General features: G+C 40.0%; 1 protein-coding gene across 2 annotated transcripts in view; it reads right to left on the bottom strand.

Annotated features, from left to right (window-relative positions):
• LOC122793112 (proprotein convertase subtilisin/kexin type 5-like) overlaps nucleotides 1-26,576 on the bottom strand; it is a 3,326,953-nt gene that overhangs the window by 373,828 nt on the left and 2,926,549 nt on the right. For both annotated transcript variants that reach the window (XM_044060853.1, XM_044060852.1), the window contains one exon: nucleotides 23,641-23,743. In XM_044060853.1, the coding sequence (XP_043916788.1) occupies nucleotides 23,641-23,743 (103 nt within the window). The remainder of the gene's footprint in view (nucleotides 1-23,640; nucleotides 23,744-26,576) is intronic.

Here is a 26,576-nt window from a genome sequence, read left to right as displayed (position 1 = left end):
TGGGATATGAATCTGTCCCTCCGCCATGTCCTATTTATTTCTGTGCTGAGGTTTAAGTCCCTGGAGCGTGTATCTCTAAGGGATTTGGATTTCCTGAGGTGGAGCATGTCCATTAATTCTGAGTTGGACATGGTTTTATACGTCAGGCACAGATCGCCTCTGAGTAGGCAGTAAGCAACTGAGTAGAGCTGGAGTTTCTTTAACCTAACTGCGAAGGGCATCTGTTTGAGTCCCTTGATCCTCTTTGTGAGGTACTTTTGGAGTCTTTCGAGTTGCTGCAGGTGTCGGGTAAGGTACATCCCAAATGGGGCATTATATTCAATTATGGGCCTGATGAGTAGAGGGGCACAATGACCTCTCTTGATCTAGATGTGAACCTTTTCGTGATAAGGTGGGCTATATATAGAAGGTCTTTCTAACCACTTTGGCAACGTGATTGTCAAAGGAGAGATTGCTATCTACTTGGGCCCCCAAATCCCTAATTACTTCTTCCATACTTAATGGATTACCACCTATGTGGTAATTTGTGGGCACTTTGTTTTTCCCAAAGGGGATGACTACGCACTTTTTGGCATTTAGTTTTAGGCCATGGCTCTGGCACCAGTTATCCATCTCTGTGAGACCCTTTTGGAGGATGCTTGTGTTAGTCGGCGAGTCGATTAATGCACCCAGTTTGCAGTCATCTGCGAACTTGGTGAGCCATAGTCCTCTCATGTTAGCCTGTACTTCAGAGAAAATATATACTGAACAACAGAGGTCCCAGGACTGAGCCTTGTGGGACGCCACTTGTAACTGGTTTAGAGTCTGACATGGCACCTGCAATTCTGACTATGTGGGTTCTATCCCTGAGCCAGTTTGCAACCCATCTTGTGACATAGGAGTTGATATTTAAGCTGGTGAGCTTATTTATGATGCCTGAGTGGGGTATTGTGTCGAAGGCTTTTGCGAGGTCCAGGTAGGCTGTGTGAACTACCTTCCCTTCATCTATGGCCTTGGTGACTGTTTCAAAGAAGTCGACCAGGTTCAAGAGGCAAGATCTGCACTTAACAAAGCCAAATTGGGTAGGATCCAGTGTTTGGAGGTTCCCAATGTCTTTGTTTATGAGTTTCTTGATGATACGCTCCATAGCTTTGCAGACCAGGCTAGTCAGGCTTATAGGGCGATATTTTCCGGGGTCCGTTGTGGCACCACCTTTGTGGAGTGGGACCACTGTTGCTGTACGCCAATTCTTGGGTACATATCCTGTAGTAAGGCTGAGACTGAAGAGTAACTTTATGTGAGGGTTCAGTTCTTCTTGGAGTTCGTGTAAGACGCAGCCGGAGACACCGTCCGGGTCCCACTGATGCTGTGTTTTTTGCTTTGGAGAGGGCAGCTCTCACCTGTGCATCTGTGATGTCAGGGAGGCTACACTCTGTTGGGATAGACATTTGCTCTTTTGGGGGGAAGGGGGGGAGAAGTTTGCACTGAACCTGTCTGCCAGGATGTTGGCAATGTCTGTGGGTTCAGTGTATTTTTTGTCATTTTGAACTAACTCAGAGCATATCTGTGAGTTGCCACCCAGGTTCCTGACATAACTAAAGAAGGCCTTGTGATTATCTTTAGCATCTTGTGCAATTTTTCTTTCGAAGCTGGCCTTAGATAATTTTATGAGGGATCATAGTTTCTTGCTAGTACTGATCAGAGATGCCTTCCCTTTTTGGGATTTTGCTCTATCATGTAGTAGCTTCCTCCTTCTGTTGTATAACTTATTTATGGCTGGGGTCCACCAGACCGGTCTCTTGCCTTTGGAGGAATGAGTCTTGGTTTTTATTTGGGATAGCACGATCCATGCATTCCTGTAGTGTCCACAGAAAGCGTTTGCAAAGGATTCTGCAGTTTGGGCTGTATTTTCCACTGGCCCGGGGGCTTTGAAGGATTCCACCTCAGTTTTGAGAAGTGTGAAGTTTGCTTTTGAGAAGTTCTTCACCATGGTTTCCTTGGCTGGGGGTGGGGATGGGATATGGATGTCCAGTGAGATTAATTTATGGTCAGATCTTACCAATGAGGGGTATACCCCTGGTATGGAACATAGAGTCCCCATGTTGGTGATGATCAGGTCCAATATGTTTTCCCCTCTTGTGGGAGTGGTGACCAGTTGTTCCATAGCATTTGAGTTTATAAATTCTAGGAACCGTTGGGCGAGGGTGTTGGGGCTTGAGTAGTGCTCCCAGTTTATGTTTGGGTAGTTGAAGTCACCCAATATAATGGTGTTTGGAGAGACCTTCATATTCTCCAGTGTTCTCAGGAAAGCAGAGTGGGGTTCCTGAGTTTGGGAGGGTAGTCTGTAGCAGACTACAAACTGAAAGGCAGTTTTGCCCACTGTTAGTTGCACATGGATGGTCTCTGATGCTTCATGCAGTGCCACTAACCTGGAGGTGTGGGTATCTTTGATGAATATAGATACTCCCCCTCCTTTTGTGGTTCGGTCTGAGTTTTGGGGCTGAAAAGCATGGTATGAGGTATAACCTGGTAGTGCTGGGGTGCTCTCGGGAGCCTTGAACCAGGTTTCTGTTACTGCACAGATATCGATATTCTCCATACTGAGGAGAGCCGCGAGTGCGTGCATCTTGAGGTTTAGACTTCTGGCGTTGAGCAGCATTACCCTTAGCTTCTTTTTCTTTGTGTGGTCTATGGAGGTGGATTAGTCTTTTGAGCCTTGCCTAAAAAAGGCACTATGGGGGTGGCAAGAGCCTTAGCCAGTATTCGAAAGCCCAGGAGTGACAGGTGCAAGCCGTCCCTAGTGAAGCAACGTGGCTTGTCGAGCATGTCATGCCAGGCTGACAGACACTGGATCCCCTTTGAATGACACCAATACTTCAGACAATTGTTAAAATTGATCATTTTGTCTTTATACTGTGGCATCATTCTTGGTGAGGGTAAGATGCTACTCAAGGTCAGGGTCATACCGGACTGGGCTACATGATCAGAGAGCTCCTCTATGTCTCTTTTCATGTATTCCAAGGAGGTACGTCTCAGGTCATTCACACCAGCATGGACAATGACGGAGTCATATTTGCACTTGCTTTGGAGTTACCTGAGTGCTTGTGTTATGTGGCGGATCCTGGCACCCGACAGGCAGCTTACAGTGACCTTCTCCTTGTTCAGTCTGGTGAGTGGGACGTCAGTGTGTCTGACAATAGTGTCACCTATTACAAGTGTATTAGGTGTGTTGTTTAGCCTTAAGGGCTGTGACTGTGTGGCACACTGACTTTGTGAACTATGTGATACATGGATATTGTTGTGGGGTAGCGGTTGCTTGGATGTCTGCTTTGGAGGTCTCTGCTGCTTGGGCGGATTCTTATTTAGAGCCTCCGTGTATGTTTTTGTGTGTTTATGTGTTTGGTTTTCTGTTGCAAGAGGTCTATGTGAGACTGGATTTGTGATGTGTGTGGTTACCTTCTCCTCCTGACTGACTACGCCAGTATTGGGTTGCAAGAGCTCAGCCTCCAGTTTGGCTATATAGTTGCATCTCTCACATATATTTGAGCTTGTTGGGAGGAGGAGAGGGTGGTCTGTGTACATAAGGCACTTGTAACATTGCCTCAAGATTCCCAGATTCACCAGCTGGACTGGAGAGTAAACCCGAAACTGACTTTTGGACATGCCAGAATAGTATAAAGAACTACTTTTTGACTGATCAAAAAGGACCAATAGGGAGCCAAGTACTTAAAGGGAGTATAAGAGGGTGTAGTGCTGTAGTTTATTAGTGCTCACTAATAAGATTACTTATACGAGCAACTGCAGGGCTTTAGAATGAAAATAGAGTGCTTACTTTGAGAATTAGAACAGTTCTAAGGGAAAAAGTGAAGAGCAGACTTTGTGGAGCCGGGAATAGTTTAAACCGGTTTAAGCTATGCGCAAAATCGTGCAAAACCGCACAAATGCGGGTTGTAAAGCAGGGAAACTGAAAGAGATAGGAATTGACCCAGAGCGGCCAATAAGCTACTAGTTTCAGGGCTGAGACCACTCCTCCAGGGACAGATAGGCTGCTCAAAGCTCCCCACTCTCACTGGTGAACAGAGAAGCTTCCTCCTATCCAAGTAAGGATATGGGCAACACAGGAAACTATACCACAGTCCGGAATTCAGCAAAACCTGAAATCTTGACTAATCTAGTTCAGCAAAGGCAGGAAAAGATAATATTTTTTTTTTTTTTTTTTTTTTTTTTCCAGGAAACAGCAGAAAAACACACAGAAAACACTGTAAATGCTATAAACAGGCTAGCACACTTTAGTGTGTAGCCTACAACAGTTATACAATACAAAAACGACTTAAATTGATATAAAACAAGTGCAAAAACTGTAAAAAGCAGATGGTAATCTTCTAGGAGGCCTTAAATTTTTGGCTCCTCTAAGATGCTGCTTTAGTAAAGGATGAGAAAAGATTGGTGGCTCTGTATTGTAATGAGCTGAAATGGCAGAGGCATGGATTTTAATTGATGAGAAAGATAGGCCTTTGCCAAGCATCTCAGTTAAGTATTGTAATATCTGAGGAATATTTGATTCTGCTCTATCAGTTCCTTGTGCTTAATTCCAAGCACAGAATCTCTTCCATTTGTCAGCATAAGATTTTCTAGTACTAGGCCTTCTGGCTTCCAAAATGACATCCATCACAGCTTTACTGAGAGGTGTTGTTTGTATAACTACACGATCAGCCATGCTGCCAGGTTCAGTGTCTGTAGTTGATTGTGCAGGATCTGATTGTTTTGCTGGGACAGTAGTTGAGGTCTTTCAGGTAAGGTCCAAGCTGGTTATTGAGAAGTTCCTTAGGACTGGGTACCAGTACTGTCGGGGCCAGTCCGGGGCAATTAGTATCATCTTTGGTTTCTATTGTCTGACTTTTAGGAGGAACTTGGGGAGAAGAGGCAGAGGAGGAAAGGCATAAACTGATAGGTTTTTCCAACTGAAGGATGGGGCGTCCACTTCCCATGCTTATCTGCGATAAGTCCTTGTGCAGAATCTTTTCAATTGATAATTTTGAGGAGAGGCAAACAGATCTATGTCTGGGCTCCTCCATTTCTCTGTTATCATGCTGAAGACTTGTGGATTTAGTTTCCACTCGTGAGGATCCATAAGGTTTCTGCTTAAATCATCTGCCAGTATATTTTGTTCTCCTGGCAGGAACTGAGCTTGAAGATGCATTTGGTAGGTCAAAGCTGTGTCCCACAGTGCCATGGCTAATCTGCAAAGGGGGTATGAGTGTGTGCCACCTTGCTTGTTTATATACCACATGACTGTGGTGTTGTCCGTCTTTATCAGTAGTTGACCTGGATGAAGTAAGTCCTTGAAGGCTGTTAGGGCATTTTGAACAGCTAGCATCTCTTTCTGGTTGATATGTAGATGCATTTGTTTTGAGGTCCATATGCCCTGAATGCATCTTCCTGCCATGTGGGCCCCCCCAGGCATAATCCGTGGCATCTGTTGTTAAGGTTTGGCTGGCAGGGGGGAGAGTGAAGGCCCGTCCCATGTTTTGGTGACATGCCTTTGCCCACCATAGAATCTCCTGTTGTAGGCAGGGAATGAGAGGAATCATTGCTTCCAGACTGTGAGAATGTTGACTCCATAAACTTTTCAGGTACCATTGAAGTTTCCTCATATGCAGTCTTGCATATGGAATCAGTAGGATGCAGGATGCCATGAAGCCCAGAGCCTGCAGAATTTGTCTTGCAGATAACTGGGTTTTTGTTGCCATCAGTTTGAAGTAAGTAGTCAGTTGCCTTTGCTTGTCTGGCGTGAGATAAGCCATCTGGGCAGTTGTATTCAAGCTTGCACCCAGGAATGTTATCTTTTGAGAGGGTACCAGTTGTGATTTCTTTTTGTTTATTGTGTACCCTAGACATGTTAGAAGCCTTTTCACAAATGCCAGGTGTCAAAGAAGGATGTCCTTGTTCTCTGCTTAAATGAGACAGTCATCTAAGTAAAGATATATTTGTATACTTCTTTGTCTGCAAAATGCAATTACTGGTGCCAGGCACTTTGTAAAGACCCTGGGTGCAGTAGATAAGCCAAAGAGCAGTGCAGAGAATTGGTAATGCATTAAGCCAGCCTTGAATCTGGGGTATCTTCTGCACGACTGTCTTATTGGGACATGCAGGTATGCCTCTTTTAGGTCTAATGGCATCAGCCAAGCATTCTTGCCCAGTATGGGCAGAAGCTGCTGCAAAGTCAGCATTTTGAAACTTGGAATGTCCAGGTATGTGTTCAAAATCAATAATTTCAGTATTGGTCGCCAGGCCTTGTCCTTTCTGGGTACCAAGAACAGTCTTGAATAAAAACCTTGTCTTTCCTGTTCTGGTACTGGCTAAATGGCCCCCATATCCATGAGGGACGTAACCTGTTTCTGTGCCTGTGCCCACTGATTTTTGGCAGATTTGGCCAACCATTTGCCATTGGCAGAGTGTGGAAATGGAATCTGTATCCCTGTGATACTATGCTTAGTACCCACTTGTCCTGGGTTATTAATTGCCAATTTTGAGCAAAAAGTGCTAACTTTCCCACTGTGGGTGCTGCCAAAAGATAAGTGTTTGGTGTAGGCAGAGGGAAGTCATTTGGATTGTTTTCTGTAGGTTTGCGCTTTATCTCCTCCAGATTTGGGGGTAGAAGCGCCCCATTGCTTTGACCTGTATGAATATTGCGCCTGGTATCTGGAACCCTTAGGGTGTCTGGATTTGCCCCTTTGAGCTCTGTCTGACACAGGAAAGGACCAATTTTTTGTAGACCAGTGTCTACTGAATCTTGGTGGCTGTACTTGTAAGAAGTCTTTAACAGTTTGCATAGACTTAGCTTTGTCTTCCATTTTCTTTAAAACCTCTTCTGCCTTAATACCAAACAGAGAATCATGCTGTAAAGGTGCATCTAGCAATTTAGCTTTAACATGACCAGGCAAATTTTGTTCCTTTAACCAGGAATGCCTCCTAATCACAGATCCAGTAACCGCTGCCTCTCAGGAGGCCTCCAAGGAATCAAAACCACATTGCAAAGTATGCTTTTCAACTTGTTCAGCTGCATGCAATAATTCCTGCAATTCTTTATTTTCTGCACATTCTGAAATCAACATCATTTTCTGTTTCAGCAATCCCATAACATGTTGTTGGTACTTTAGCATATGAAATTGACAGTTTAATGCCTTGATTGCCAAGGCTGCAGATGTATAAACCTTTTTCCCCATCTGTCAAGTGCACCTGAATCTCTGTCAGAGGGGTTAGGATTTTTTGCTGTTGAGGCCTTAACTCCCTTTGGACCCTGTGAAATAGTTTCAGGATCAGCAGCAGGGTTTCCAAATAAAAATTTATCTGAGTCAGGGACGCTGTAATATCTGTCAGGTTTACTGGGTACCGGAGGGAAGGAGTCAGGGGTCAAGCTTGACTCCGAAAACACATCATCCACAATGTCTAAAACAGGGGTAATGGCTAAAGGCTTGTGCTGAAGGAGAAGGAGGAAATCCCTGAGCCTCTTTTTTGATTCTGAGAAGTCTTGACTCTCACAGTGAAAATGCTCCCTCAAAGTATGCAAGGTTTCTCCAAATGAATAATCATCAGGAGGAGATGCAGATGGAATAGACTCCTCAGCATCAGAATCCTCAAAGGGAGGTATAGATAATTCCTGATCAGAAGAGGAATCAGAAGAAATAGAAACCTGATCTGAGGGGTTGGGAGGGTGGCCTAATAGTTAAGGTGTTTGCCTTGCAAGCACAAGGTACAGGGTTTGAGTCTCACAAGGGATAATTGGCTAGGCTTAAAATGGCTCGCAAACCTATGAACCTATAAGATTCATAATCAATGTCTTGCCTAGGCCTCTTATATGAAGGGGGATGGGTACCCCTGATCAAGGTAATAAGGTCTTCAGCCATTTTGATCATCTGCTTTTTAGGCATAGAGGCCTGTGCACGTGGCTCATGTGTCGGTTATTTAATTTTAGAAGTTACTTTTGTCTTTGGTTTGGCAGCTGTCGTCGGTTTGATATATAAATGTTGAGGTCTGAATACACCCTCAGAAGCTGGTGCCTGCTCAGTGGCTCCAGACGCATCCGAGGGAGATACATCCATCGGTCCAATACTTTGAGTATCTTGCGGCATGCCGGACTCCACATGAGTGTCGGTAGAGGCCTCCAACTCAAAGGTAGCAGGTATCAGGGGCTGTGAAAGCACCTCACTGAGTACCGGCGACTGGCTTAGGCGAAGCTTCATCGGTTTTGGATCTTGACTGCCTTTCTCTGTCCTTTACTTTGCATTTTTTTATGTAGTCTGGTAGTCGGATTGCTATCCGACGACATTTCTGGGTAGTTAAATCTGTTTCCAAAATACTTTGATGCAAAAATATACCGACGCTTAATAGTGCATTGGTTAAATTTAGCACAAAACTGACAGCCAGGCACATTGTGATCAGGGCCTAGGCAAGGAATACAGTATAAATGGAAATCCTTATGAGGTATTTGCTTCCCACAGGTAATACAATTATTAACTTTTTCTGACATCGATAAATAGCAGAAAAAAGTTTCCCCAATGGGGTACTTAGCTTTAGTGAAGACTTTGGATATGAAACTCAAACTCGAATATTTCAGTAGTCGGCCGACCGGCACTTGCGAAATGCTTCTGCTTCGGGCACCGCGCGGCAAGAAAGACTAAAGAAAATGGCATCGGCTGCATGTTTTATACCCATGACGACCTGACGTCATGGAAGAGAAGACAGCAACCGACGCAGGAACCAAGACTTTGGAATTCAGGCAGACTGAGGGCAACCTGCCAGCAGATTACCCAAATGTAATGACTGCAACAGTGAAACACGAAGAACATCCACAGGCAACGAAGATAAGGGACTCAGAAATTCAAGGATATAACTGGTATGGTAATCAAGAAACACTGGCTATATTTAGACATACAAAAACATTACTACAATGGGGCCAGGCCAGGCTCGGGGGGAGGATGTTGTAGAAGGAGACAGCAGTCCACAAGAATCATAAAAACTGAGAGGCCAAAGAAAAGACAATAGAGTGGACGACTGAGGATAAGAAAGAAATTATGTGTTGTTACTATTATGCAAGAAGCCCAGAATTTCCAGACACAAGATACACAAAACGATTAAGAGATAAATTAGAGGAAAGAAAAATACTTCAACAAGAAAAATTGTAAAAAGCTTCAAATACAAAATTGTGTTCATTAATACAACAGATTTGGGAAAAACATTATACAGACCAAGAAACTTTGATCTGTTTGGAAAAAGAAGCATCTGAGGAAGTGGAAAAATAAACAGCAAAACGTAGAGATTTTTGAAAGGTATAAAAAAGAAATATGGACATAGGTTCAAAGGTTGGTACTAGGCTATCGGCCCTAGGGCCTATACAAGCCTAGCCATAACAATTCCCTGGATATTTCTTCCCACAATATTTACCTCCCTGGACCCCTGTCTAGCAGCGCGACTGACGTGATCCTCAGGGTGAATTTCCTATCTCCCATCCAATCGTCAAGGTTCCTTTTGAAGAGGGCCAAGGAGGCACTCTGCTTGACATGTATGGGCAGTCTATTCCAGAGTATGGGGAGTCTCTGGTTCAGGAACCTATCCCTCCAGCATGTTTTGTTCATTGTGATGATAAGGTTTAGATCCCTGGAGCGTGTGGCTCTGAGGAATTGGGATTTCTTTAAGTGCAGCATGTCCAACAGCTCAGGGTTTGACATGGCCTTGTATGTTAAGCAGAGATCGCCTCTGAGTAGACGATATGCCACAAAGTACAGCTGGAGTTGTTTTAGATGGTCAGTATAGGGCATCTGCTTTAGGCCTGTGATTCTTTTAGTGAGGTATTTCTGAGGCCTTTCCAGCTGTTGCAGATGTCTTGTGAGGTACATACCAAATGGGGCATTGTACTCTATAATGGGTTTAATGAGGGAGGAGTACAGTGGGACAATGACCTCCTTTTTTCTGGATGAAAAGCCCTTAGTGATGAGGTGGGCCACATAGAAGGATTTCCTGACTGTTGTGGCGATGTGGTTATCGAAGGTGAGACCACTGTCCACCTGTGTCCCTAAGTCTCTCATCACACTTTTGGTGTTTAGTGTACTGCCACCTATATGGTAATTCACGGGTACATGTTTTTTGTCAAAGGGGATAACTATACATTTCTTGGCATTAAGCTTGAGCCCATGGCTCTGGCACCAAGCATCTGTTTCTGTAAAGCCCTTTTGTAGAATATTCACATAATTTGGGAATTCAATAATGGCTCCCAGTTTGTAGTCATCTGCGAACTTTTTTAGCCAGAGTCCCTTAGTGTTGGCCTGTACTTCAGAGAAGTAGATTCCAAACAAGAGCAGTCCCAGGACTGAACCCTGAGGTACTCCATTTGTCACTTGCCTGGAGCTTTATTTGGAGTCGGCTATTTTTACAGTCTGGGTTCTGTCAGTAAGCCAGTTGGCAACCCATTGAGTGACATAGGGATTTATGCCCAGCTTAGTTAGTTTATCTATGATTCCAGAGTGGGGGATGGTGTCAAAGGCCTTGGTGAGGTCTAGATAGGCTGTGTGGACCTCCTTATTCTCATCCACAGCTCTGGAGACTGATTTGAAGAAATCTCTCAGGTTCAGGAGACAAGATCGGCCCTTCACGAACCCAAACATGGTGGGGTCCAGTGTTTGAAGGTTGCCAATGTCTTTGTTTCTAAGTTCCATGTTAATACATTCCATGACCTTGCAGATTAGGCTTCAGACATGGGAAAGAAAGACAGATTTGATATGGTACAATATTTATGCAAAGTCAAAAGCCAAATTAATCAATACAAAAAAAGGCAGCCCCAAAGATATTCAAAGAGAAAAACAGGCAAAGGTATCTAGATATGGAAAATTTCACACTAAAAAAATATCACAAAGAGGGAAAATAGAAATGAAGATTAGTAAAGTAGAAGTTAAAAATATAGAAGTTGGAGTTATGGAATGCCTGCAAAGTGAAGGATTTGGTGTAGAAAGTTTAACACAGGTTAAATCACAGCATGATGGAACGAGTCCCCAGGAAATAATACAAAAAAATAAGACAGAGGAAAAGTAAAAAAGAAGATCATTAATGAGAAGTTAAAGAAATAGAAATTGAGGTTATGGGGTACCTGCAAGGTGAAGGATTCAGTGTAGAAAATCTAACTCAGAAAACACCACAGCAAGATAGAGCAATGGACATCCAAATTAAGGAGAAACCAGTGGAATGGGAAGCAACTGGTCAGTTGCCATATGAAGATATTTTGGAGACTTCCACAGGAAACCAGTATAAACGTTCACTTGAAGCTGGACAGCAAGAGAAGGGACAGGAAACTGTGGCAACTCTGACCCAGTCAATGTTGAGGAGTGATAAGCCAAGTGAGTTTCCATATGACAGAGCAATGGATGACACAGAATGAAAATGAAGAGAATGTGCCACAGGAAAATGCTACAGAACTTCCTACAGAATTCCCACAGGAAATGGAGAACAAAAAATGTGCCCTCAGTTTAGAAGAAAATGAGCTAAGAGAAGAGTTGCTTGATTTAATAGAGATAGATAGACATATTAAGATCAATGAAAGAAATAGACTGCAGAAGGTCAATAAAACCCAAAAAATTAGAAGTTTGATAAAATAAGTGAACACAGTAATTAGGACTGTCCATAGAGATCCATGCAATATAATAGACGTAAACAGGATCTATTACTGTGCAGCTAAATTAATAACAGATAAAATTCTACCCCAAGAACACAGGGTAGTAAGGGAAAGGAAGGAAGGGGAAAAATCAAATACCATCATGGAAGTGTCAACTAGAGAAAACTATAAAGCAATTAAGACAAGAAGTGTCACTGTTAGAATAGTATAGAGTAAGAGTGAACCTGCAAGTTATCCTAAACATTATAGACCAATAATTTCCTTCCGACAACGTATAAACTATACACAAGAACTGATGCCGACAGAGTTTATAGACATTTAGAAGAAAACTCAAGCATGGCAACAGAACAAAAGGGTAAAAAAAAGTCATATGGAACAACGGATCATTTGTTGTTAAATAAAGCAATAATGGAGAATTATAAAAAGGGGAAGAATCCAAGTATGGCATGGATTGACAACAAAAAGAATTTGAAAGTATCCCACATTCATGGATAAAAGAGTGCTTAAAAACCTATAAGATACATCCTACACTCATTGATTACATTACAGCGACCATAGAACAGTGCCAGACCACTTTGCAATTAAGCCATGATAAAGGACAAATTATTACTCCAGGGATAAAAAGGCAAAGGGGGATATTTCAGGGTGAATCCCTGTCACCACTGCTATTCTGTTTTGCCGTTATCCCGTTAAGCTGTCTACTTAAAAACGTTAAGCCATTGCTATAATTTGGCTCCTAGAAAACAACAAAGTGTAAAGACCTCATCTTTTTGTGGATGATTTAAAACTGTATAGTTCATCAGATGAGGGACTGAAAGCACAACTGCAAGTGGTTAAAACTTTTTCAGATGATATAAGAATGTCATTTGGTCTTGATAAATGTGCAAAAGCAACCTTTAAAACAGGAAAGCTGCAGCACCAAGAAAACATCAATTTGGGACAGGAAAGTGATACAAAAGTACTTCAGCAAGAGGGAGTGTATAAATATTTGGGAACTGATCGACAAAACATGAATAAATGCAAATAAAACTCAGTAAGGAATATTTTAGAAGGCTTAAATTAATACTAAAAACAGCATTCTCATCTAGGAATAAAGTCCAAGCTATAAACCAATTTGCTCTTCCTGTCTTAACTTACAGCTTTGGAGGGAGTGACTGGCCCTAAAATGTGTTAGACAGGAAAACAAGAAGGATAATTCATGCTCATCAAATGATTTATAAAAATCAGTGCATACCAAGATTACATATCCCACATTCTGAAGGAGGTATGGGCTTTCTGGAAATTGGATTACAATGAATAGATCTGTAATTGTGGGACTGCACACACATCTATTGACTTCACAAGACCCAAATGCAGGGAAAGTTCTTAAACATGAAGAGAAAATAGTCTGTGATGACCTCCCTGCTTAGTTTAGCAGAAGCATATTGGCATCAAGTGGGAATGGAAATTAAACCAGAAGTAGATAAAAAAAATCAATCTGCAACTGAATGTGCCAAAAAACAAAAGAAAGAATATAAGGTGAAGGGTCAGATGAGAAGGCATGAAATATTTAAAATGCATAAATATAGCTGCAAGTATAGGAAACTCTTGGAACAACCTTATGTGGACGTTATAAAAAAGGACATTGGCAACCTTCAAAAGCTTGACCCCACAGGGCTTGGTTTTATCAAAGAGAGATCATGCCTGTTAAACTTGGTAGACTTTCCTCGAAACAGTCACCAAAGCCATAGATGAGGGGAAGACAGTGCATATCACCTACCTTGGCCTAGCCAAAACCTTTGACAATATTCCCCACACAGGCATAATAGATAAACTCTCCCAGCTAGGCATCAACCTATATGTTAGCAGATAGGTAGCTAACTGGCCCACTGACAGAACCCACTCAGTCAAAATAGGGAAAGCCACCTCTACTAGTACACCCGTAATGAGCTGCATACCCCATGGATCGGTCTTGGGGCCTTTACTGTTTGACATATACTTTTATAAGGTGAGAGCCAAAACCAGTGGTCTGTAACCGACCAAGTTTGCAGATGACTGCAAGTTAGGTGCTGTCTTAAAATTCCCCTAGTGATGTGAACATTCTCCAAGAGTGCCTTACCCAAACTAATGACTGGTACCAGAAGCATGGCTTCAAACTGAATGCCAAGAAATGCATCATTATCCCCTTAGGGGAAAATGGTGTCCCCACTAATTATCACATTAATAACAACATACTAAGCATCCAATCAGTTGTGAGAGACGTGGGCACCCAGGCTGATAACCTGACTTTTGACCACCACGTTGTCTCCGTTGTATGGAAGGCTTTCTATATGGCCCACCTCATAAGTAAGGAAATTTCATCCAGGAACAAGGAGGTCATAACACCCCTATACTCCTCCCTTATCAAACCCATTACTGAGTACAGTGTTCCCTTCGGCATGTACCTTGTCATGCACATGCAGTAACTGGAAAGAACGCAGAGGTTCCGGACCAGGAAAATCCAGGGTTTCAAACACCTATCCTATACAGATAGGCTAAAAGCCCTGTTCCTCTACTCAGTCTTGTACAGACTGCTCAGAGATGATCGGTGTCTGGCATACAAAGCCATCTCAGACCCAGCCTTGATGGAGTTGCTGCATATCCATAAGTCAAACTCCACTCACACAACCCGCAGGCAAGGCCTTGACCTATTCTGTGACATTATTAGAACTTTTTGGTGGGATAGATTTGTATCCCAAAGACTCCCCCATCTGTGGAATAGACTCCCTTCTCCATGTCATGCAGAGTACCTCACTAGCCTTCTTTAAGAGGAATCTGGATGACTGGGTGGGAAACAGAAAATACACCGCTGGGATCCCACCTGTGTCCCTGCTGGACAGAGGAAACAGGTGCTGACTTTGTGGGAACATGGGCAAAATTCATTGCTAGGCTTATAAGGGCCTCCAGGCCAATAGCCTCGTGCTGTCCTATGAACCTATGTTGATTAGGATTGAATGCAGGAATGGTTAAGGAGAGGTAAATTTAAAACAAAAGATGAAATGTTAATACTGGCAGCCCAAAACAGTGGACTACATAGACATTGGTTTACAAAGTCCACTGAACATGTGGTAAGAAACGGACAAATGTAAGTTTTGTAAAACAGAACTAGAAACAGTCACACATCTTGTAGCTGGTTGTGATATACTAATGGCAGAATGATTGTATATTGAAAGGCATAATAATGTGGCAAGACTGTTACATTGGGGATTGTGCAAACATTATAATACTGAAGTAGCTGAAGAACATTGGAAACATGAGCTACAAAGCATCATAGAAAATGATGACGTTTATATCACATGAGATTACCCACTACCAACAGTTCAAAAAATAGATGTGAGAAAGCCAGACATAGTAGTCCATGAAAAGAAGACAAAAGTAGCATTGATTACTGAAATTGCTACATCCAGTGACTACAGTGTCTTACGTACAGAGCGACACAAAGTCATAAAATGCCAGAATCTGCAGGCGGAAACAAGGACAATGTGGAAGAAGAATACCCATGCAGTTCCAGTAATAGTAGGGGCAACAGGTCTTGTAAAAAAGAATGTACAATCACACTTTGGTATGTTACCAATATACGTAACTCCATCTGAACTGCAGGAGGAGTCATTACTGGGCACATTGAGGCTGCTGTGAAGACCACTTTTGGATAACATCAAAGACTGAAACAATGCTAACTTCATGAACTTTAATTGTACTTTGACGTAGGAATGGGGTCCATTTCTATCATGGTATTACAAACCCAAAAGACTTGGGAGAAATTAAAAAATATATTATATTCAAAAGGCAGCAGAAAGTATTCTAAAACTAAGCCAACATGGGAATGGAGAAAGGAGATTCTGCCAACAGGAGTACAGAGAATAGGTAGGAGGGGGCTAGAATTTATTGCAGAAAACTGGCAAAGGAACCAAAGTATTCGGAGCAAATAGCTAGAGAGAGAAAGGTAACAGAATGAGAAGAGGTGAAGAAGACACTTGGGAATGCAGGCTAGAGTGTACCTTCCCTATCTGGGATTGATAATCAGAGTATATGCAAAGAGAAAGGGATAGGGGAACCCTGTGTGAATGACCTACTCTGGTAGAATTTTTAGATGAATCTAGAACAGAAGCTGTTGTTAAAATTGGGATATTTCGTAGGGCATATAAAATATTGCACTACAGGAATCAGAGGAGGTTAAAAAATATTAGGAAGTGACAGAGATTTGATAAGCAGTTTACAAGGAAACAATGGGAGGGCATACATACTACTCCCAAATATATATCTAGAAAATTTAGGAGTTTTACTTGGAAGTGTTTGCATATGTATTTTCATACTCCAAGCAGACTACAAAGAATTTTTTCTCAGGTAGATTGCAAATGCTGGAGGTGTCCTGGGGATAACTGAGAACATACTTTGTGAGTGCAATCAGTTGCCAGACTTTAAAAATTCCTCACAGATTACTCTGGCAAAAATATTGGGTGAGCAGATAGGTGTAACTAAGAACATGACTTTTTTGAGCTTTGATACAGGATCCGTTAAGTTTAATTCTGGTGTCTGCCTAAAAAGCAAGGACAAGAAAATGGAAATCAAAGTTTAAACCAACTGCATTTTAAGGAGTGAATATTGTAAGAGATAAAATAACTTAAAGTGGGATCCTTAGAAAAGGGTAGGAGGAAATTACATAGAAAAAATTTTAATTTTGGCCAGAATGACTGCAGGATAATGCTTTGGAGTAGCAAGGTTTAAGGGAAGGCAAGAACTGATCAATTTATGTAATGCTGGATTGATGCTAATTGCACAAAAGAATAGACGTGATGTATAACGTTTAACTATGAACATGTCAATATGGTTTGTTTTTCTACATAAATGCATGCTTGCCTATAATCTTAAGTGATAATTCTATAAAGGTGTTTAAAAAAAAAAAAAAAAAAAAAAAAAAAAAAAAAAAAAGAATATCATCCCTGGGGAAAGGTAACACAGTTTGGTAGGCAGAGAGGCATTCTCTGCTCTTTCCACAGAGATAGATGAGGGTCGTTCTTCCTTGTCCATCAACGGCACTCTTAACAGCCACAGAGGATGTATCAACTCCCCTGGCTCCTGTCCATATTGAATTAATGAACCAAAGGGAGCCAAGCCTCAAAACAAGCTGTTAGAGGAACCAGAAAGGACCACAGAGTCACTTATCTGTAGCTAAGACAAATATGTACCCTCCCGAAGGGGCAAATACTACTTAGAAATGTTCTTCTTTTTGTGACTAGGAGGAGTAACAACCAAGGAACTGGTAAGTTGTTCCATTGTAAAGCTGAAAATGAATCCAGAAACCTGGGTAAGACTCACAGCAACAGTCAGTGAAACTGGTAAATATCAAAACGTATTTTTTCCATCAAAAACCACAGTGAAAACACTTACCCTCGTCCTCAAAAGTAATTTAACACAAGTATAAAAGCAATGAAGAAACTTAAAATCATTTTTTTCCCCACAAAGGTAAAAGTCACACTTCCCAATAAAAAATGATTGAAGTCAAGTGACGGTTCATTAAAACACTTTTCCTAGCTGAAGTGAATTAGTTTTACAGAAAAAAAAGTTAAAGTCAAAGGTTTTTCTCCCCCAAAAGGAACATGTCTGCCAAGCAATAGAGAAATGCTAGCAGAACTTTGATTCTTGAGAGCCAGTAAGAGAAACACTCTTCAGAGCAAGAAAGCTCAAAAGGGTTTGAAGACCAAACCATTGATTTTCTTCAGATCTGCTCGAGATGACAATGGTTTGTACATGTTGAAGGTGACCTTAAGGTCTTGATGCTGGTCATCTGTTACATCCTATGCGGGATATAACCCACATAGGGTCTATATCACTTTGTCAAAACAGCAGAAGTTTGGACACCATATGTTTGAACTTCTAACCTCGATGTGCAAAACCATCAAAGGCTTAGAACAGTGATTTTTTTTTTCCCCAGGGAAAAAAAAAAAAATCGCTGTTCCAAGAAACACACACACACACAACACAAGCACACCAAAAAACAGCAATCCACACACATACACTTAAAATCCTACATCTAACTCTACACAACTGTACATACACTACTATCGATCCACTTACCTTAACCCAAACCCTAACCCTAAGGTCCGTCACTATCGCACACTCACCTGACCCGCGCCCTAACCCTAACTCACCTATCCCGCCCTAACCCTAAAGTCTGTCACTATCCCACACCCACCTCATCCGCGCCCTAACCCTAACTCACCTAATCCGCACCCTAACGTCAACACAATAGCACGCTTACCTGAACCTGACCCGTAACTTTCCTACACAGTGCTGAAAATTACGAAGCCACAGAAACAGCCCACCAAATTCTTTCCCTGGGAAAGAATTCGGTGTTCCACAGCTTTGCAATAATCAGTTTTCGAACTTCACAGTTTGAACATATGGTGTTTGAACTGCTGAAGTTTCAACAAACTGATAGGAACCCCCCACATAAGCCAAGGTTGCTGCAACTATGATCAAATGATGAATATATTCTGGTTGCATTATTTTCATTTTCTGAAAGAGTTTATTTTATACTACTCTCCTGATATCTCAGCTTAAATCTAAGTGAGACATGAAATTCTATCTTAGGAATGACACTGATAATAATGCTACTGATTGTGGGCAATGCACTGAGATACATAGAAGGAACATTTCCTGTGTTCCAATGAACAGTCCTGTTTCTCAGCCTTAATCACTTTTTCTAACTACATGATTTCCTGATACCTCTTCTTCTGAGGCCCGTAATGACACATTTATTCCTTTTATGAGGGTGGAAGAAAGAAACTCATTCATTCCCCAACCAGAACAGCTTTACAGCCCCCCTGTTTTCCAGACAGGATGAATGCCCTATTCACCTAATAGTTCCACTCAGAGTCCAGAATCACACATGAGGGAGCAGAATAGCATTCCTGTCCACAGGCCCCCTCCAAAGTCTCCAGCCTAATCCCATCCTCTGAGTGTTCAGTAGCTGTGCTATGCCATGACCAAGATGGATGCATGATGCCATATGCAAGTTTCCCAAATGTACGTGCAAAAAGTAACTACTATGATCTTATGAACTGCATTCAACTGCAATTACTATGGCTTGCTAACTAGAGTCAAAAGTGCAAAGGGCCTAACCACCTCTCTCCTCTTAGTATGGTGAGCCAGCATCATCTGCTCACTACATTCTCTCTGGTCAGCCCTTTGAACTTTCTGAGACACTTACTGCACTCAGTCATCTGGAGATGAGTCAGGACTATCCTTCTGGACCCCTGGTCCTGGTGTCATTTATCATTTTCTTAAATATTTGCAAAAAACTCTCTACTACTCCTTTTGTGATTGGATAATGAGATAAATATCTAAAATTCTTCAATTCCATTTCACTTTGTTGACCTTTTCAATTTTGCAGTTCTAACAGTGGCTTATTACCACTGCCAATGTATTCCAGTAAAACATTGCATGTACACATTGTCAGAAGAATACAATCATCTGGCCATTTGAAGGACACATCCATACCAGTTACAGAGCTCATTAATGATCCTGGGATACCAAAATTAATATGTTGTTCTGCTGTTAACATCCACTCCCAAATGTATTTGTGGTTACACATTCTGAATCATCTAGCGTCTGATCATACCTCTCAACTTCTTAGTGCAAGAAATCTGGAGAAAGGCCCAAAAATAGGGACATATTTTAAATGTTGCTCTTATAAACTTAGAATGTTGCTAAAGTAATGAGGTTTGTTTTAACACAAATTTTCTGAAAGAATTGAAGTCTGAAACTGAAGTGTATGTCATTATTTAATGACTGCAATCCTCTGATTATCCTTGTGATTTGCCAGAAAAATAACACATATTTTATGAGGAACAGATCAAGAATATCCGCAAAAAATCAGGATATTCTGCGAAAATCTCGACAACTGAGAGGTGTGCACCTGATACAAATTCCTGCTGAATCTTCAATTTGCTTTCCCACAGATGACAATAATATGAAGATGTACACAAGATGCTACATTTCCATAGTTCCCAAGTACCTTTTGTGGATAATGTTCAACAGTATGATGAGCAGTTTGTAAAGAATTACCAGTACTCTGGACTGACACAAGAAAGTCCAAATATTACAGACTGCTGGTCCTTTCGAGCCTCAAATGAATGGCACATCTATAAGATTTTGGTTGTTCACTGGATAAAGGCATCTGCCTTTACTAACTGTTTAATGACTGTGGTGCAACACATATTCAGTGGATCAATAAGTACTTGGTTATTTTGCCTTCCAATATGAAAATAAGACATGATCAATATTTCCATGTTACTTTGTTTCTATATGTTCATTGTTCTAGGCATTTTCTCACCAATAATAGTGCACAATACTACAAGCATACTGCCTTAAATTCTGAGTCACCCTTTTCTGAGTTAAAAGTGGAGACTAAACCTTGATGAAGTTATAAATGTGAACCTTCTTTCATACATAAAGAGGTGACACTTTTTCACTCCCCAAACCAAACTAAGGCCTTCCTTGTCAAGTCAGCAATAATTGCATTCAAGCTCTTTAAGCAAATGCATTAGGTTTCTCTGTATTGTCAGTTAACTTGTACAATATAATGGCACTGCTTCCATAATGCAAAACGTCTCATGAAAATCTACTACACATGGGCTGATCAAAGCAGTTAAGTACAATGTCCAAAGCAATCAAGCTCCCTGGTTGCTTTAAATGCTCACTTACTGATTAGCCCATTTCTAGGTAAGTCATTCCAAAAAATATTATACAGTGGATGAAGGCCTCACTGGAATGATTCATTGAAATTTTAATAGTAGCTTGCAAGTACAAAATATGACTTCAAGTGGACAAATTTCAAGACCTTTGCACACTCTGCATAGCTTCCATCGTTTATGCAGATTTAAACAGAGGACTCTTGTTAAGCTTCCACTGACAATATGAAAGTTCCTTCTTAAAAACTCACATTTGCCTTTGTAAGCTCAAACCTATATTAATTTAGCCTAACATTTTCCAGAGAGTAAAACGGTCTATTCATATTAACTTGTAACAATATATCTAGGGTAATACTGCATATGAGATGTGCCCTGGATGGAGTACTTGACTATTACATTTTGCCAGACAATATAAGCAGACAACACTCTGCAAACATGATGGCTATATATCAGAAACAATAGTGTCTTAATAGTCAATAAATGATTTGACAATTCTATTCCCAACTGCAGGCAAGCCTGTGCAAGTTTAATATTTGTAAAATAAATTCCTCATGCTAGAATTCAAAATAGTGACCTTTATCGGAAGTATCAAATACTATGCAGTAAGCAATGCTGGGTTTATGCAAAGGTTAAAGTTATCACAAAGGAAATCAACATTTGTTCTACCCCACTACCATCACCACCACCATATGTCTACATGACTGATTCCCACACTTTTCAGCATCTGCAGTTCCAGATCAACCCTGGGTTCAAGGACACACCACTATGTGAAGCTGATGAATCTTTGGGCTACTATGTTGTTCCACCTCAACTTTTGTTTTTACACCCTTCACAGTTTCCACTTCATTGTTACAAAACTGACCACACATCTTCCACCAGCTGTACTTTTTAGCTGACTTTAAGACCATTTGTGATGCTCTGTGTAATATACCGTCAGGACATTGTTCACGTCAATCTTCCACATCCTTTTCCTGCCATATAAATTAGCAATAATCCACAACTGGACATGTAACAATTTACCCACGGCCAGTATGATCCCATCACAAAGATGAAGCCCTAGCAATCTAATTAGTAAAGCCATCCACGGGTGGACCAAGCATTCTCCACATCCAGTCATGGATTACTGCAACTATACAATCCTGCTATTAAAAAATATCTTCCTTTTAAAACAGCAGCATTGTGTCTTGGGACTTCTTGCTGCTGTAATCTTTCTCCTCCATCTTAAATGACTAAGAATGGATTCATAATGCATTGCAAAAGCACAGTGTGTGTACATGTCAGTGACTGTGTAGTACATCATGATAAATGCAGTGTTTGTCTTTTTTTTTAAGGACTCAGGAGTGTGCAAGCATCATTAATCATAATATGCAAACATCTGTGAATGTTTGACATCCTGATATAGACATTTTTTTAAAGATTTTTATATGAACATTTTTGTCTTCCACCCATCTATTATTATTTGTGTTTCTTTTATAACTTAGCAGAGAAGAGAACATGGTAGCTGTAGCTTTTGTTCTTAGCAGCTACAGCCATGACAGGACCTACTCAAGTTGGCAATAGCTGGATTTATAACAAGCATGCTGACCTTTGGTCAATCACCATGCACATTGTTAAACATTAATTAGATTATACTGTATAATACTGCATCTCCCTTCTTCAGTATAAGCAAGTTTAATATTCATGTTTTACCATTATAAATCAGTGGAACAGGTTCCTGCTCAATCTTCAATTTGCGTGCCCACAACTGACAATAACACAATGCTATTGGCAAGAAACTACATTTTCACAATTCCAGAGTGCTTTAATGAACAATGTTCAACAATATGACAAGCAGTTCACATTTTCTCGTTTGCATATGGCTAATATGCTGGTACCTTTGGGATTTTTTTTATCACTAATGGAAATTATGGACAATGGTGTTCCGTATGAAGTTTCATTTTAACTTCACCCCTGTTACAGGTGGGATGACATATGCAATTTTTATGTTTATCTTCAGTCACACCCTGTAGCTCCAAGTTTTGCCAGTCTCTTCATTTCACTCCTGTGCCTATGAATTAGTATCATTTGTATCAGCCATGTTATGCATACGCGAGTCTTAGCATTTGCTTTACCCAATCCAAAAAAAGAGATGAACATTACTGGAAAGGCTGTTAAACTTAGAATTGCAATGCAATATTGCAAATTATACTGCATATCTGATGAAAGTAGCTGTTTCTCCAGGGCAGGTGTACTAATGTCTTCATTAGCGATGCATATTAAAAGTTAAATTTTACAGTTTCATACTACAGAATATATTTATGAGCAGGAAAAGCTGTAAATTTACAAGGTCATTGAAAAAGAAAGTTGATAGTAATGGCTCTTAGTTCCCATTAAACTCCTCAACATTTAGCTGAAAATCTTATTTTAGAAAGGATGAGGCACTGTCTCATGAGATGGTTCATACTTTAGCACATCTTATGGCTTAAACTTCACAACAGGAGTCTGTCAAAGTACAAGATGAAAATGACTGGTTCAGCTTTCCAGCCATATTATTATTACAACGCAACATGGGAATCAACCAACATTCTTAAAAGTTGTAACACACCTTGACCTGACACACAAAAAGCAACTAGAACTCAGCAAAGTCCAATCATCCAACAGTTTTAACTGCTTTAAAAATCAAGTATTAAAATTGAGAGTGGTAATAGTGTAGGAAGAATCTGTGCCATGATGACTAAAGCTTACTCTTCACATTTTGTTTTTTAAAACTTTTCTTACGAACAAGAAGTTTTATAATATCCATGGCAGAGCGTTACCCTTCAAATATAATGGCTGCACCTGAAAGCTCAATGTGCTACAAAGAATTATGATCAGATCACTGACCACAACTTCAGTTGGTGTGTTTGAGAAATGGATTTAAAGTTTACCTCATAATTACAGAGGTTACAACTGGTAACAATCTAAATTCTCTGTGTCTTGTTTCACATTCTAGGTAAACTATACCATGATTATATTGCTCATTATCATTAATGTATTGGTGAGTCATTAGCTAATCATGTATCTTGAGCATACACAGCAGCTGCGTAATGTGAGTCATCACCACCACTTCAAGGAGATCTGCACACTTCACTTCATTTTATGAACTGGCCTAAATTATCACATTATTTGCCAACAGCACAAATACCATTATGCCTTACTGCTTCATTGAGATACTGCTACATCTAGTGTTATAGAAGTTTAGCAGCTAAAGTGTAATTCCTGATTTTGATAAAGCTCTTAAAAAAGAATAAGAACTGTCACACCTCTTACCTTGTGTGGTTTTTAAACTTGATAAAGTAATGCAAACAATCTGAACACTGGTGAGGTCCTGGGCCATAACAACCTATGCCACTGCATTCTGCATCACAGTTTCCTTAAAAAAAAAATGGCAACTATCACAACCACATATACATGTACTCTATGATAATCAGTAAAAGATCTAAGTTACAAGCTAAAGCTGTAAATGAAATCTCATAAGAAAGCATATGCATTCATTAACAACAGTCGTCATTATACAGGCTGAAAAAAGACTTTATTCTCATCTCTCACTTGTATGTACATCATGTAGATTTTCCCAACTCCTCCATGTTTTCAGTGGTTAACAAATATTCTGAACAGTCAAAATCAAGACCCAACAAAATAATGATAAAACATGTTCTTAATGAAGAATCAGACACATAACAACACTAATATTAACAAAACACATCTTGTCTGTAAAACATGCAGTGTACTAGAGAACATTAAACTGGTCTGTTTTACACCAGTAGAAGAATGGTCAGAAGACAAAGTTATAGTCTGAAAATCAATGTTACACATATTTTTGTGAAGTGGCTCTAAATTTGCTCTGGGAATGATATCACCCCATTTTATAACACATGTACTTTATCTTTAAGAAATGGTACTTTAGCCTAATGTACTCAGTAAGTTCGTGGTAGGTAATGTAGTGTGCTTAAAAAGCAAGTCTCCATCTTGTTATTGCAGCTCCTCCCAAACCAAATATTACATAGTGTTAAAAGTAAACAAATGGTATGTTTAGAGATGGCCAATATTGCAAGTACCAAATGAGTTCCTCAGTGCATAACTAATCAGAGTTATTTTGCCTTCTGTTTAACAGCTTTTGAAAACCAACTGCCTGATAACTGTTCTTCAGGGTAATTTATCTGAACATTGGAAAATGTGAATCCAGACATTTATTTTTTTCCTGACTGTGAGAAGAAGCATGAAAAGGCAGTGTGGTACATTTTTTGAAAATCACAAGGGAATAAGTCCAGAAAGTTTATAATAAATCTGAGCTTCAAAAGGGAAACAAAAACAGTTCTGCAGTAACAAGTCCAAAATTTGGATTCCAATGAGTCAAAAATCTGCAATTTACTCAAAAGCTTTTATTTATAATAGCACACGATGCCAGTCTACTAATGCGTGTGTTACTGAACTAAACATCACTGAATTAAATAATTCAGTAAAAGACAGTGAATTTGGTGACCTGCATGACTAATCATGAGACAGATTTACGAATGGTATCAGAAATGATCAGAATGGGGACATATTACTAACATAATCAGATTTAACATTAAGTAAATTGACTGATGCATGCAGAGTTAGTGAAGTAACCAAATTACAATTAAGAGAGTCTACTGCAGAGTAGGAAGTTTGTAATGGCTTGTGAGATGAAGAAGTTGAGGTATAGAAAAAGTAAGTATTTAAACCTCTGGAAAAATGTAAAGTTAGTTAACTCTTGTGCAGAGAAAGCTTTTTGCAATAAATAAGACTGTAAATATGATAAATGTATTGACATTACTGAAGTACATAAAAACTGTCAGAATGAATCATTTTGTAAAGGTCTGTAAAATTAAAAAAAACAAGTGTAAAGTTGAAAGCATTTTATATATTACAGTAAACTTCAAAAAATGAATAATCTGCGGGCATAATTTGTGTTAAGAATATGCACACTGTGAAGTGAATGAAGATAAAACTACAGAAAGGTCATCATAAGAGAGTCAGAAATCAGGGAGAAAACTGAAAAAGAATAACTAAAATGTAAGTTTTAGACTAGATGGTGGAACAGAGTGTAATGGAATGTCTGTTCAAATATTCAAAGCTGTAGGTCAGAAAAAGGGCAACCTGTAGCAGTCACTGTGTAAACTGCTTACTTATTCTAATCATCATATACAAAGGGCCACAGAGTGCTTATGGCTGAATACAAGAATAAGAAATCCAAGATTCTATTCCAGATATCTGATATTGTGAATACATCATCTACATTAAGTTATCAAAAATAACATCAGCTTGGCAGAGTGAACATAATTCTAAGTGTAAATGCAAAGTTATTCTGCGGATAACAAAGTAATCAGTCAGATGACATAAGTTAGAAAGTACTAACTTGGTCTGTTTATCATGACTTTGCATTAGTTAGAATTGTTGTACATGGTCCCAGAAAGTTGCAGGGCAAGAAATAAGAAACAAAGACTGCTGAGGACATTAGTATGGTTTAGAAAAGATAGAACCTACACAGTAGGTAAACAGCATAGTTATTGCACAGGTTTGTACAGATACATGAAACTTCAATAAATCTAAAACATGTAAGCATTATCCATTTTGCACAACTGAAGCAGTGTCTGTCATGTCATAAAAAATTATCAGTGCCTGATGAAAATCATGGATTTTGTTAAATGCATTTTTAATTTGCCTACAAGAGGGTACACATTTTCAAAGCTTCCATTTTGAAGCATAAGAGTTTCATACAGCCGCTACCAAATAAAGGGATTTGACAATACTGCTAAAATAATTTATGATGCACTGTCATGGGGTAAATCATAGAATGAAGTGATATAAGACTGAATAAGTTACTAAAATGCCTGGGAGAAAAGAAGTTCATGCTGAATAAGAATAAAAGTCACACGACTGAAATACATGGGTCACTGTTTATTGTCAAAAGGTCTGGAACTGCACAGTACAGATTTCTAGACATGTTGCAATATATTTAAGTTTATCAGAAGTCAGAAGTGAAACTTCCATTAATGAAATTACTGGAATATAATATAACACTGTACTGGACTGCAGAGTAATAAAAGAGCAATGAAAACAGTCAGAAACTGAAGTGTTTTAATGTCAACATGTCAGTCACATTACAAGCAGATGCCAAACAAAACACTACTAATGTTGTGGTCCTGCAGGAAGTAAAGAATTTGCGAAGAATGCAAGAGAAC

This window comes from Protopterus annectens, chromosome 2.part0 (genome assembly GCF_019279795.1).
Source record: "Protopterus annectens isolate FY-2018-M chromosome 2.part0, PAN1.0, whole genome shotgun sequence".
NCBI classification, from domain to species: domain Eukaryota; kingdom Metazoa; phylum Chordata; order Ceratodontiformes; family Protopteridae; genus Protopterus; species Protopterus annectens.
The sequence above is the reverse complement of the archived record's forward strand: the minus strand, read 5'-3'. Positions and strand labels throughout refer to the sequence as shown.